The sequence below is a fragment of the Mytilus edulis genome, chromosome 9 (genome assembly GCF_963676685.1).
Source record: "Mytilus edulis chromosome 9, xbMytEdul2.2, whole genome shotgun sequence".
NCBI classification, from domain to species: Eukaryota; Metazoa; Mollusca; class Bivalvia; order Mytilida; family Mytilidae; genus Mytilus; species Mytilus edulis.
The window spans coordinates 59,507,999-59,523,147 of NC_092352.1; the positions used below are offsets into that span (position 1 = coordinate 59,507,999).

The 15,149-nt window shown below is 33.7% G+C and overlaps 1 protein-coding gene across 1 annotated transcript; it reads right to left on the reverse strand.

The window, feature by feature from the left end:
- Positions 1 to 809: 809 nt before the first annotated feature.
- LOC139488683 (uncharacterized) lies at positions 810 to 11,130 on the reverse strand. Its single transcript, XM_071274494.1, has 6 exons — positions 10,932 to 11,130; positions 10,174 to 10,331; positions 7,503 to 7,656; positions 4,713 to 4,829; positions 3,036 to 3,111; positions 810 to 1,157 (listed from the first exon to the last, which is right to left on the reverse strand). Exons 1-6 carry the CDS (start codon positions 10,948 to 10,950, stop codon positions 971 to 973), a joined length of 711 nt encoding a protein of 236 aa, XP_071130595.1. The 5' UTR covers positions 10,951 to 11,130; the 3' UTR covers positions 810 to 970.
- Positions 11,131 to 15,149: the final 4,019 nt, after the last annotated feature.

Consider the following 15,149-nt stretch of genomic DNA (forward strand, 5'->3'; position numbering starts at 1 on the left):
AATGTTTTTTTTTTTTCAATACATACATGATATAATGGAGGAGAAATGAAATCTGATTATATATATATTCAATGTCGCATTAATTTTTAACTTAACTTGTTCACATCAGAGTGGATCTTTACCCTCCTTATAAGGGTTAGTGGGGGCTTGGCTGTCGTTGGACTGTAGGATACGAGCCATGTTTTCCACAGCTATTTTTGTTTCAAAAAAGTTCAAAGCCGTCATTATCTCCGCCCTCCTAAGTGTTGATTTATTTAGTACGTTTTGCATTAAGCCTTTTTTTCTGGTCAAGCTTCCTGTTAAACGATTATGATCAGTCTTTTTTTTTTGACAGACAGTGGTAGTGTTTTGCCCAAGAAGTGCAGGCTGTATTAATATTTTCTGTGCTATTGAAGATATCTTTGACACAAAATAGAAGCCTGTGCGTGTTACAACAAATTTAACCACTATCATATCATTGGTTTGATACGATCAAAACTGATTTTTGTTTTTAAGATTTTGGCGGCCAGTATACGAAAATTTTACCATTGACCAGCCTTGCAGATAGTTAAAGCATAACTTTGAAGTTTATTGCTTTTCCAATTGAGATCCTGGCGATTGAAGTTATTTGATACTGGTGGTAAAAAGCAGCTGAATCTTACAGTTTCCTATGTTGTATCTTGTGCATTATTATTTGTCCGTGTGTCTGGTTTTTTTTTCTTTTTTAGCCAAGGCGTTGTCAAGTTTATTTTCAATCTACGAGTTTCAATGTCCCTCTGGTATTGTTCGACCCTCTTATACAAATTCTGATGATTAATATTGATACATTCTCATCGTAAAATATAAGTTCAATATAATTAAAAACTTATCAGTCACGTCTTCCCTTGTTTCCGGTATTAGCTCTTGACTCGGACGGAAATTCACCTACACCAGTTTATTTTTCAATTATGTCAAAATTTATTCCCTGTTTTGGTCCATATTCCAAATGATATTAAACAGATGTTTCACTTATTTCGTTAGGAAGATTAACAGAATCTGTGTTTTCATATATAGGAGTCTCGTTCTGAATAATTAGCGTCTGTTCGGAAATATCTGTCATAGACGGAACACTTATGTGGTTCCGAACATGTTGGTGGTGAGGACGTGTTTCTGTAAGTCTCCTAGGACTAGATTTTGGTCTGAAAATATAGAGAAAGAAACGATTTGAAGTGTTCATTTTGCTGTGGGTTTTTTATTCCACATTGGCTATAGAAATATACAAAAGGAAAGGAATGATATATGTTTTAACTTGCCACAGTTTTGCGCCTGTTCAATTTAAGGAACCTCTAGCCTTTGATAGTCTTATGTTTTTTGTTTTCATTTTGGTTCATTTACATGTTTCGGAAATTAAGTATGACGCTGAGTTAGTATAATAACGGTTTAAGAACCAGCTAAAGCATGCCTCCGAGTGCGGGATGTTCTTCTTGCGTTAATCACCATAGGTGGTTTTAGGCTGTTGTCGGTCATTTGGTCGGGTTGTTGTCTCTTTGACCCCTTCTCTAGTTCCCTTTCTATATTGCATTTATGGTCTGTATGATATCCTTAACAAAACTGTATGCCATTTGTTCCGATATAAGCAGTTATAGACAGACTTGTTCCGAAGTACGCAGTAATAGACAGACTTGTTCCAAAGTACGCAGTTATAGACACACTTGGTCCGAATTACGCAGTTATTTATAGATAGACTGGGTTCCCTCATTGACAACCACACGGCATTTTCTGCTTTCAAATTTACCATAAGTATTGATATAGAATTTAAAATTGACTTAAAAGATAAATAACATTCAATATTCATTAATAAATAAAAAATACTGACAAAAATAAGGTTCGCTTTTAAGCAGGAAAAGTTTACCTCAGTTGAATTTTGCTTTAACCTGGTCATAAAGCTACAAACGTTTATAAATATGTATAATTCCTTGGTTTTCAAATGTTTGCGCTTCATCATCTTATTAAATGGTAATCAATGAATGCTAAAACGCTTAAAATCGTTATTTTATTCAAATTCAGATTTGCATCTCCATTTTTGTTATCAATAAGTTTTCGGAGATAAATTCAAGAGGGAAGCACACTAAAAAATAATACAAATATGATAAAAACAATATACGTTGAGTGCATACGAAGGAAGTTTTTTTTTTATAGTATACCAGTAGATTTATGCACTACGTACAAAATAAGTAATTTGAGTTTTGATATGATATAACTGTGTTATACAAGAGATTTAGTCTACCAATCAACTCCTATACGAAGTCAGGAATATAACAGTTGGTTTCCATTAGTTTGATGTGTTTGTGCTTTTTTATTTTTCCATTTCAGCGGCGTCGGATAATCATACAAATCGACATTATGCAAATGAGTACGTCGGATAATCATACAAATCGACATTATGCAAATGAGTACGTCGGATAATCATAAAAATCGACATTATGCAAATAAGTACGTCGGATAATCATACAAATCGACATTATGCAAATGAGTACGTCGGATAATCATACAAATCGACATTATGCAAATGAGTACGTCGGATAATCATAAAAATCGACATTATGCAAGTGAGTACGTCGGATAATCATAAAAATCGACATTATGCAAATGAGTATATCTTTTTACTTTTTTGGGTTCAAAAATTCTCTATTCAAAGTTTGTAGCTGTTTGAAAAAAGGATTAATATAAGAACCCTACGAAACAGACCAACATTCATCGTATTTGAATGTTTCAAAATATGTGAAAGTCTGATATATATGTACCGTCATAAAAGACCTGCGAGTTACTTGACTATTGTTTTACAGAGAACCAGGATAAAAAAGTTTTTTCAGAAAATACGAGAACATTACTCAGACAGTTTCTATTTGTTCATCAACTTTTTAGTAAGTATGATATACAATTGAAGTGTATATCAAATACAGGACATAATAAACATGATAGTGAGATATCGTGTAATCGTGTAATCGGTGCATTTGTTTTATTCAAATTTGACATAGTTTACATGTAATTCTAATAAGTACAAATGTATTCTTTACCTTCGAAGCACGAAAAAATATATAAGGCTCGCAACGAGTAAATAGACAAGGACTGTTGATACACCAATTGCAGTACCTGCAAAGAACAGAACATTCATTTATAATACTATACAGTTCTGAACACTTGGCAAATGTTTGCACCTGTCCTAAGTCAGGAATCTGATGAACAGTAGTTGTCGTTTGTTTATGTAATTTATACGTGTCTCTCGTTTCTTGTTTTTTATATAGATTAGACCGTTGGTTTTCCAGTTTGAAAGGTTTTACACTAGTAATTTGGGGGCCTTTTATAGCTTGTTGTTTGGTGTGAGCCAAGGCTCTGTGTTGAAGGCCGTACATTGACATATATAACGGTTTACTTTTATATAAATTGTTATTTGGATGGAGAGTTGTCTCATTGGCACTCACACCACATCTTCCTATATCTGAATACTTGACAAGTTGTGGTCCTACTTCGTGTTTATACCTATATGTTGACATTAAATAAAGCGTGCATTTTTTAGTCTGTTTATGACATCTTTACACTAAATCCGATAGATGTGTACTGACGGGGTGTTAAGACATGGTTTGCAAAATTTAAGTTGAAATGATCCTTCAAGTTGAATAACTTTCGGTAATTGAAAAAAAAACTACGTTAATGTGTAAGCGCAATAAATGTTAAATGGTTTTTTTTTTCTCAGTTTAAGCTTTTTTAAAAGGCTTTTACCAATTCATTGCAAATTTTGAAGCAAGCCAAGTGAAGTTTGTAAGGAAACTAAAAAAACAAATTCCATCAATTTTGATAAATTACAATAGGAAAGGTCTACTATATTTTTTTTTAGTTTTACAATTTTTTTTGTATCAACTGTTGGTATATTTGTGATTGGAAAATTATCTGCACACCAACTACGGAACTTAAAATTAAGAGGATTGTGTAATAAGCTACGTGTGTATATAAGGAAGTATGCCTTAAAATATTTTGTTACATTCTTGGCTATGCACGGTGTTTCTACAAAAACTACTATGCTATGCGGTATTGGTGTTGCCCATTGTTGAATTCCGTACGGTGACCTATAAATTTAAAAGTTGTTACATTTTGTAACTTCTATGTCCTTTGGTCTCTGTTGGGGAGTTTTCTAGTTGGCAATCAAACAAATCTTCTGAATTAAAAGAAAAAGAATATTATAAGAAATTAGCATTTTTTAATGATATTTTCTTACGCCATAACTTTGAAAATTGTGTCTCAAATTTCTTTAATTTCAACAAAAAGAAGTTATCGAAAAATTCGTATTTGTCGGCCAAATCAAACATTGCTGCCCTATTACTTAGTATCAGTTCAGTCCAACATGGTAGAAAATTAAGAAATACTTCCGATATGGTTTTGCAGTACTGTCCACGGTCGGATCCAACCATTTTCAAAAGGGTGGGTGGGTTCCGAACCCATGATTAGGGGGAGTTCCAACCATAAAACCCTATTACAATGCATTGATCGTCCAAAAACGGGGGACCAACCCCGACCCTTCCCCCTTGGGTCATCAACTGCTGTCCCAGCCGAGTTTAGAGATTCCTAGAATTTCATATTGTAAGGATAGTTATACATGATGTGGTATGATAGCCAATGAGACAGCTCTTCCACAAGTGACCATTCAGCTCGTTTAGCACTTATAGAATAATCTTATGATAAATGTACTAGTAGCGTACCTATGTCACCGCCGGTTCTTGTAAGACCATGGGATGGTTTGGTCGTTGACACTTCACTGCTACCAGGGAATGTTCTGTTCCGAGATTCTTCTGCTTCCTGTACATCAGATGCATTCCCTACATAAAATTGAGAATGGAAATGGGGAATATGTCAAAGAGACAACAACCCGAACAAAGATAAGACAACAGCCGAAGGCCATCAATGGGTCTTCAACGCAGCGAGATAATCATTTATTTTCAATGTAACATATGAGATCAACTATTCAATTTGGTACAGAATGAAAACAACTTTGTTCTATGTTTCCCGTATATAATAGAATAGACGTGAATACAATCATCATATGAATGATAATAATAATTGTCATATACTTGTGCAATATATATAAAAAAAAAAAATAGAACGAAAAGAGGTTAGCAGTCCCAAGTGATAAATGGTAAATTAGCATTAACACAAAATATAGAAAATGCATATTCTGATTTCTCTAATTATTCGTCAATTTATCCCTTTCTGCACCCATTGTATAAAAAAATTTAATCAACGTGTGGTTCGTTTGATCTCAGTACTTCATTGGTTAAAATCCGATTATGACGTTGAATTTTCTTGCTTTCCTCTGAATTACCTATTGTGACGGCATAAAAAAAAGGCGACCATGCCTGATGACGTCACATAGAAAGAACACATCTTTTTGCAGATCATTGGAAAAGAAGGAATAAGTTTGCCTGCATAATCTTAGAAAATCATTAGAGAAACAGATTCCACCACCAAATCTCGTGTAATACGACATTTATCCACTCTCGACAGTTAAATTTTAAATATTGAAAACGCTCGGGCAAGCCTCACGTTTTAAATTTGAAAATTTAACTGTCTCGAGTGTATAAATATCGCATTACACTCGATGCAGTGGTAGAATCTATATATATCTATCATTTCATATTCAACGACTAAAACGACCTGTGTCTCATATTATTAATTTCAAGCGTCAGAAAAGCTTTCTTTAATCTGCCTTTATCCGGTTCTTTTATATCCACAACGTTGAACGCCATTGATGTATACATGCGAGACATAAACCTGAAGAGCTGTATGACCAGTCGGGGCTTAATTTAAGCAATAGCAAAATGCATGTATGGTCAACAGTGAGGGAGTTGGAACCTTAGTTTCGTAATACTTTTTTAATTTCTAAATTAGATTTATCTAGAAATTCATTCAGTATCTTTCAAAATTAAAATCAAATGTGCAAATTTTTATCTAAAGCAAGTTTGTTGTCCAGATACACATATAGATTTCTGTAATTTAAAAAGGTCAATCATCAATAAGCAGGATATTCCTATATTTGTTTTAAGTGCTTTGGTATGATTGCCAATGAGACAAACTATTCATTATACCGTCATATGAGTAACAGTCATCATGATATCGTTCTGATATGCATGTAATATTACCCTGTGATGTTAAACCGAAATGCATCGATGCTAGTGGAAGATATTAGCAAGCAAAATCGGGGGAATTGTGTAAATGATAATACAAGCATGAAAATTAGCACAAAGCATCATTATTATATACTTTTTGAGAAGTTACTTTTTCTTCATTATGTGTTGCTTTGTCGTACTTTAGGAACTGTAATTTACGAAAGGTATCCAATTGGATATGACGCTATTTGCAAAATCAGCGGTGGCCATATTTAAAAAATGGATTTTTTTCTATGGCCAGTATCTGATTGTTTTTAATTATCCTATAGTCAACCTTTATACCAAGTTTCAAGCTTGTATCACGAATTGCACAATTATTTCAATAATATCTACCACTGTGCATCTTGTAAAGTTATAGTGAATAATAGTTTACTACTTACACCACTGGTTCGATGTCACTGCTGGTGGACGTTTCGTCCCCGAGGGTATCACTAGCCCAGTAGTCAGCACTTCGGTGTTGACATGAATATCAATTATATGAACATTTTTGTAAATTTACGGTTAACAAAACTTTGAATTTTTAGAAAGGAAAACTAAGGATTTTCTTATCCCAGGAATAAATTATTACCTTAACCGTATTTGGCACAACTTTTAGGAATTTTTGGACCTCAATGCTCTTCAACTTTGTACTTGTTTGGGATAAAAACCATTTGGTCCGAGCTTCACTGATGAGTCTTATGTAAACGAAACGCGCGTCTAGCGTATTAAACTATAATCCTGGTACCTTTGATATATAATTAAAGATTAAACTTCTTTGTATCGGATCTACGATATATCTTAACTAATTTTGGCGTCCGTTAATTGTTATGTTTGGTTTAATTCTCTACAACGTATTCTATCTTCACCTTGCAACAATACACATATATTTTTCCAGAAAAAGTGTTGGAATCAAATTTCTTAATACGAATACAAACCTAAAATTAGCTTCAGGCAATTGTAACATTTTTGGAAGATACTGTCCGTACAAAAGACATATAAAATGTACGGTGGTTTACATTTAAACATAAATCAATCATATTGTAAATTACACACACATAAATTTGTAATGAAACATTAATAAGAGTGTGACATATGTCACTATAAAGTACAAATACAGTGAAACCTGTTTGAACCGAACCACTTCGGGACTTACATTTAGTTCCGTTTTGGCCGATGTCCGGTTTTATCAGCTGGTTCACAATGCATACAGTTGGTATGACGGTGATTAAGAAACATGTTTGGTTTATACAGGTTACATGTATCGGTTTATGCAGGATTCGGTTAAGCCAGGTTTCACTGTCCTTACCTTTTATAACAGATGTTAAGAATGACTTAAATTATCCTCACCTATGCAAATTTCATAAACTGAAGCCCTCAGCAAAGCTCCGCATTTCTCATTCAGGTGTCCCAAACAATCCAAACTACATTCGGAATCATCCCGCTTTTGGTATTTACCAGATCCAAGTTCTTCTTCACTACCACAATAACAAGAACTTTTGTTCTATGAAAATGTAATGATGCTGCTATACTTAAAACATATATAATACAAAAGAGAAGATGTGGTATGACTGCCAATGACACAACTCTCCACAAGAGATCAAATGATACAGAAATTATCAACTATAGGCCATCGTACAACCTTCAACAATGAGCAAAGCCCATACCGCATAGTCAGCTATAAAAGGCCCCGAAATGACAAAAGTAAAACAACTCAGACGAGAAAAATAACGGCCTAGTTTATGTACAAAAAATGAACGAAAAACAGATATCATGAATTATAGAATAAAGCTGTTTCTGTACTCATTTAAAATTTACTTTGATTGTGTTGATAAGTCATGTAAGTTGATGTCTTCAGTATTGAAACGGTATGGTTTTTGTTCATAGTTGAAGGTTGTGCCTTTCATACAGTTGCTTAAATATACTTCATTTTAACTCTAATGAATAGTTGTCTCGCTAGCAATGACACCACATCGCATTAGTCTAAATTTAGTAAAATGGAAATGTTTAACATGACTCTTATACATTGTAATGGTAGTATCACTGCCTGCCATTAAAATCTATAACAAACTGTTGAAATCGTTTCTTAAAAGTCAGAAATCAAAAGTTATTTATAGAGATGTGAAGACCTCAATTGTCCAATTTCCCATTGTCTTTGATATATTGGTCGTCGTTAGATACATGCAGTAATTGCATGATATGATATATTGATGAAATACTAGGCTTTTTAATAAGAGGGGGAAACAAGAGCCGTATCCCTATTTTAATTATGAAACATTAACATATAATTAAGTGCATTAAGTAGTTATATCATACTTAAAGACACATTTCTGATTTTTATTATTTTGATTCATAATATGTACATATGTCGACAGTATTGAGACGTCAAAATGCATACGATTCGGTATGACTTATTCATACATGTAATAATCCATTATTTTGTTGTGCAGTTTTTATGTGGTAAAATGTTTAACATATAATTATGTTCTTGTACTATATATTTGATGCATTGGCAGTAATTAAATGGTCGCCTTAACCAGTAATAAAATTAAATTTCATGACTGTATATCATATTTGAATAGAAAAATGAAGTATTGATGCAAATGTAAGTCATCCATAAAAAATCAGAAGGACGAAAATTAAGTTAATTAGTACTTGTCTAGAGGTCATCGCAAAATCAGCAACTGACAACTTCGAATACTGTCCGATTTGATTTTTATTGATTTGATACTTAGAATGTATGAAGAAAGAAGAAATAAACAGACAATCGACGGCTTTATTATGTATGTATGGCAAAACCTTTCATCGAATAAACAGAACGACAAGCTACAATCCTAAACGACATACTACAGGATTGGAACGGGTACCTTGCATTCAGTTCTGAGTGATGCAACCCCGTATAAATTTGGACAGTTGAAATAAAGCAACAATGCTAATCACTTAACTGATCAATTGTTGATCGTACAGGACGCAAATAGATTATAAGTTCGAAACAAAAGAATAGTTAATGGTCAACTCTATATGATGGTCAAAAGTTGTCAAATGTTAAAACGATAAAATATGAATAATACTAGACTAAGTATTTAAGTAGTAAACATTTTGTGCAAAACCTAGAGGTCTTCGGCACATCATTTGCCCTTATCTTCCTAATAGTAATAACCATGATAATCTCATTCTGGAACCAACAAATGTCTAATAATCAAAAGATTTAATTACCAAATGTATCCTAGACAAATAAATATTCAACACGAAAACTATGTTTCTCAAATTAAAACAAAATGATGAAGAGTAAAACAATCATTAAAAAAAAGAATTATATGTTAAAAGGTTCAAAGAGAGAATTTACGGAAACAGTAAAAGACTAGAGTAATGCTGATTATATGAATCAAATGTTTGTTTGACAAAAAGGGCAGACTATACCAAAGATAAAATCAAAAGACAGAGCAAAACTTGGTTGATGCATCGCGTTCTCCGGAAGGGTAATTCATCCTGCTCTACGTGTAACTCTTCGTGCTCCTCGTGGTAAATAAAAAATTGCGTGTGGAGTCTCAATCGATGAGAAAAGGACGACGGGAAAATGGCTAAGACAGTTGGAACATGTCTGATATTATCTGTGTCACAGATATTGAATAACAGTTAGCAAACTCGTCCTGGTGTAGCTCGTTTTCTTAAGTTGAATGATTTAACGTTAATGGCTCACACAGTTGACCTATATTTATCAAGGTACCCATGTCAAAGTAGTTACATGTATCTGTTTGAAAAGAACACCAATTTCAATGACACTCGAAATTAAAATGTTATTCCCTTTAGCAGCCTATAGCATATCTTCAATGTAGCAATCGGAGATTAAACGAAGATTGGCGAAATATAACGAATGATTCGTTAATTACAATGTATTACTTTTATCTGTGCACATAGACCGTTTTTTTTGGTTAAAATATAAATGATACATGTACAATACCAATCTTTATTTGTATATCATGGCTAATGGATAAACATGTAACTTATATGCTGTACTTACAGAGGTAGCAAAGAACCTATTTATTTCAATATTCCCACTGAAACTGCAGTATTGAAAACATATTTTAGAGGACATTTCATCACCACTGTAATGGGGTCCATCGTCAAATAACCTTTGGTTATCATTCTGGTAGCAACCACTATACTTATAATACACAACTAAAACATATAAAGAATAAAAAAAATGTACTTTAAAAAAAAAGGTTCATCTATATTCATATTCATATTAAGTAAATGACAGAATAGCTTATCAGATACCGGGAAAATTGAACATGGATATCTCGTATCCAGCCATTTTAAAAAGGGGGGTTCCCAACCAAAGCTAAAGGAGGAGGAGGGTTCCACTACATGCTCCCATTCAAATGCATTGATCGTCCAAAAAAATGGAATTCTAAACTCCGGACCCCCCCCCCCCCATCCCCCACCCCACCCCACCTTTGGATCCGCCACTGGAAAACCCTATAAACACTCCTTTTACTACCGAGGACCAGAACAAGTGAATGAATTTGAATTTAAATAGTTCTCCCTTATATGTATTAAAATTATATTATATATTATATATATTTGCCCCATCGAAATCATCAACTCCTGCTTAGCGAAGGCATCTAACATCATCATGGTCTCCGAATATTACATTATTTTGTTATTTACAGTTTTTATCGTATGTTTACCATGTTACATGTAACTAGTAAGAATCTTAAGTTTCAAATGGACCTTTGAATAATTGTTTTTTACTTACAGAATTGAATAAGTACTTACATCCTGCCTTATCTGTCATTGTTATTAGTTGATGTCACTTTCAACTAAATATATATAAAATCCTAGTCTAGATTTCATGCTTAATAATTCCCAAGTCCTGTTTCTTTATATAAGTATTATAAACTTGTACACAGAAAAACATGTTTCATACTGTAGTCCATAAAACATTTATAGAAACATAAAAAAAGCTAATAAATTATGTGTATACAGGTGCGAGTAGTGTAAAATGAAACTTTATATGTACACGATTTTTACCTTGTACACATTTGTTACGTGTTCCTGATTTTACAATATGTATACATAATATTAAAAATTTAGAAATGAATTTCAATTTTAAAATTTTTGAATATATTTTATAACTAATTAGCATATCAAATATGTTTGTTTTTTCACAAAACAGATTGGTCATACATGTAAACAAAGACAATTGAAGATCAACATTCTGTAAAATTGATTCATAAAAAGCTAAAATATACATTTGTACATGTACACACTGTGAATTGTGGTTTTGATTTCACAATATGCAAAGTCATTTCGGGGACTTTTATAACTGGCGGTATGGGAGATGCTCGCTGTTGAAGGCCGCATCATGACCTATAATTGCTGATTTTCTGTGTCATTTGGTCTCTTGTGAAGAGTTGTTTCATTGGCAATACTACAACATCTTCGTTTGAATTTTTTACTATAAAAATGTAGTGAATAAAAAACTTGCAGATGGTATTTTCTGAACTGTCCCGGGTATTTTCTTCAACATAAATATTTTCATATGTACATTAACATTTTAGATATCAATCCAAATATGAACTGGGATGCAACAGTAATGTTTCTTGTGGACTTTTTGTCATAAATCGTTTTCTCGAGCGGTGCGTAGAAATACCATAGACGTAGTAATGTACAGGGAACACGGTTTTGGCACTAAAGACACAAAGCGGTGCTTTGCTTTAGCACCAATGGGCATTTCACTATACACCAAAATATTTTTTTCATTTGCAGCACAAACCATATTTCATTGGCGCCAAAATAAAGCGTTATACATTTCACTAGCAAGATGTGTAAAGGGAGGGAATATGACTAGCTTGAAAACATTTTCCACCAGTGCAAGAATGCTTCGATGTGCGTGTTCACACCAGCTGACCTCCTTGACTCTGAATGTTATTCTATTTCCAAACGTTTACAACTGATGTTTTCATGTACCTAATTAAACTTTTAAATAAACAGACTTATTCAAAAGGGATAAAGTTATAATACTTTTGTAAGATCATTAAAGATGGCATACTAGTAATTTTGTATTAATACTGATTCACTCATAGGGTCTTTTCATCGGACATAAACGCATTCGTCTAAAAACAAGTTGTTGGCATGACACGGGTTATTTTCGTCTCATATATTTTATGATTATATGAGGACATACTCTGTTTAACTGAGGTGTGGAGCTGCTTATTTATGTATGTATCATTTTAATTTTGCTTAATTTTTTTAGTTATCTATTCTGACATCGGACTCGGACTTCTTTTAAACTGAGTTTTACTGGAAGTATTGCGATGTGTTTATTAATTCTATATTAGCTAGAGGTATAGGGTTGAGATTTCAGAAAACATGTTGAACCCCAGCGCATTTTAGCGCCTCTCCATAGTTAGTCGCCTCTGGCCTTTGTTAGTTTTGAAAGTTTGTTTTTTTAATTTTAGTTCACTTATATGTTTTGGAATTTGATGTGACGTCCATTTTTATTCAACTAACACACATTTTGATTAGGGGCCAGCAGAAGCCCGTCTTGAAGACAAATTGGTGGCCTTCAGCTGTTTTCTGCTCTTTCGCCGGGTTGTTGTCTCTTTGACACATTCCTTATTCCCATTTTCATTTTTAAAACTCCTGGGTTTGACTATACTTTTTTTGGAGAGAAAAGGAGCGACGAAGGACATCAAAGCAAAATTCAAACTCATAAGTGGAAAATAAAACTGACAACGCCTTGGCTAAAAAAGAAAGAGACAAATAGTACACAAAACACAACAAAGAAAAACAACGAATGAGAAAAATAAACCCCAACACAAACTAGGGATGCCATCAGGTAATCCACAAGTATAAGCAGATCCTGATTCACATGTGACACCCGTAGTGTTGTTAATACAATTACAAACCCGGTGATATGTCTAAATCACTAGGTAATATTAAGAAAAGGGGACAGGTAGTAGTTTTTATAATTGGAACATATCCATCGTCATCTGTTATATTTCATAACGGTCATCCAACTCGTTGTTCAACGAGATCAAAAACTATACAAGTAGTAACCTATAATGTTGATGATCAACAAAATATTCATCTTATCTTGTGTTTATAATATTTGTTCATGTCCACAACTTAAGTTTAGAGATTGTTCACCTATAGCGTCTTTGATTGTCCGTCTGTACACAAAACTTATATAAGTTTCATATTCCTTTCGCAGTTTAGGTCGCCTGAATGTGATTGTGATCTTATCTTGCATAATTTAGTTAACATCCGTTTAAAATGTGTTTCTAAATTTAAAACACTTCTTATTTTAGCTGAAAAATCGACGGTTATTACCACACCAATTCAAGAATCGGGTAAGAACATGTTTGTATATCATGTAAATGATGCAATATATATTGTAACAAAATGGGGGTTCTTTGAAATTGAACTTGTTTTCCCTAAAATTGTGTGATGATGTTGTTAAAACCTTACCGGTTATTGACTGTTTTTATTTTATATTTCTTGTACAACTTTGTGTAAACATTGTTAACTTTTTATTATTCTTAACGTCCATGTTTTGAATTTATATTCGGAACTCCCCTCGATTGTTCATGTCAAATGAAGTACATAAACGTTTACCAATCGTTCCGAACATTATTTTGGTAATTACCAATTCCGGTTTTGGTAGTTTAGGTATTTTTCACCACTGGTAAATGGTAAAAATGGTAAGCCGAAATGGTAAATGGTAAACCATTTTGGTAATGGTTTACCGAAGTATAAATACGGTGGAGAAAACCGAAAAGGCTTCAGTACGACTTTACCCTGGGCAAGTGACACACGCTAATTCCAAGCGATTAAGTAATAACCAGACTTTTCCCGTAGAATGTTGGCTTGTTAGTTCCATAACAAGTTGTATTTAGAGAATAACTTCTCGAGAGAAACGTTATCTTTTGACATTGAATTTCCGTTACCATTTGCCGATTACCAAACTATCTTGTTCGTAAACTTTCTAGGTATTTATGTTTTATAGTTCCGCTATCCATTTTCTTTACGATATTCTAATAAAGTAAGGTATTTATTTGTTAAACTAGAATACTGTTACTTAAGTTATTTATTATGTGTACGAATTGCTGATATTTATTGTACGTAAATACAAGTTGATTTTTATTCGACGAGTCTGTTATTCTTACAAAAACCTAAACGGAACCAAATCAAGATCTATCAGAATACCACAACGTACCACAAAACCTATACAGAACCAACTGTAGATCTACCCGAATACCACGATACCCGAGAACCACGTTACCAAAGAAGAGTCGCCAGTTATAACTTTAGTTCATATATTCCATTCTTATAGCAACACACTAAGGGTTCCAATATTTATAGTAAACACCAAAGCCGGACCGCTCGGTTATCGTTACAGTGGTGGCAGCGGAGGCACGTACCTACATTTTTATCTTCTTACAATAAGTTTAATAATAATTTAAGATAAGGCATAAATAAATATAAGTAAAATGGATAGCGCGGAAAATGGATTTGAAACACCTAGGTTAACTGCCCAGGGTAGACCAGTACTCCCCCGATCTCGGTCCTGTGAAACTTTCCATGATCTGACGCCGACCGGAGAGATAAGCATAAGAGTGAACCAAGATCAATGGCCCTCACAAGAGAATACAGATAGATACGAAAAGGATGGTATACACTATACTGACAAAAGGCCATTGTCAGGAGGTCTATCACCATCAACGAAAGTGGCCATTGACCAAGCGAAAAATAAGGAAGTTTCAAATAGGGCAACGGTTGTGCATTTAGAACCAAATGCGACGTGGCCGGTAAAACAGAATCTTGGTGAAGAGTCAAGCACTCTTTATAACCATGCTGCCAGGTCTAGGTATGGGTTTTGGAGTCAGAAAGCAGAGGGTTCTACTATAGCAGAGGGTACTGCTATAGCAGAGGGTTATGCCGGGGCAGAGGTTACTGCAGAGGCAAAGGGTTCTGCTGAGGGAGACTCCG

Coding starts and splice junctions, on each gene's coding strand:
- LOC139488683 (XM_071274494.1), bottom strand. Junction 7,657..10,173: donor ATAGGTTCTTTGCTACCTCT/GTAAGTACAGCA, acceptor ACATTTTCATAG/AACAAAAGTTCTTGTTATTG. Junction 3,112..4,712: donor AAGAACCGGCGGTGACATAG/GTACGCTACTAG, acceptor TGTTCTTTGCAG/GTACTGCAATTGGTGTATCA.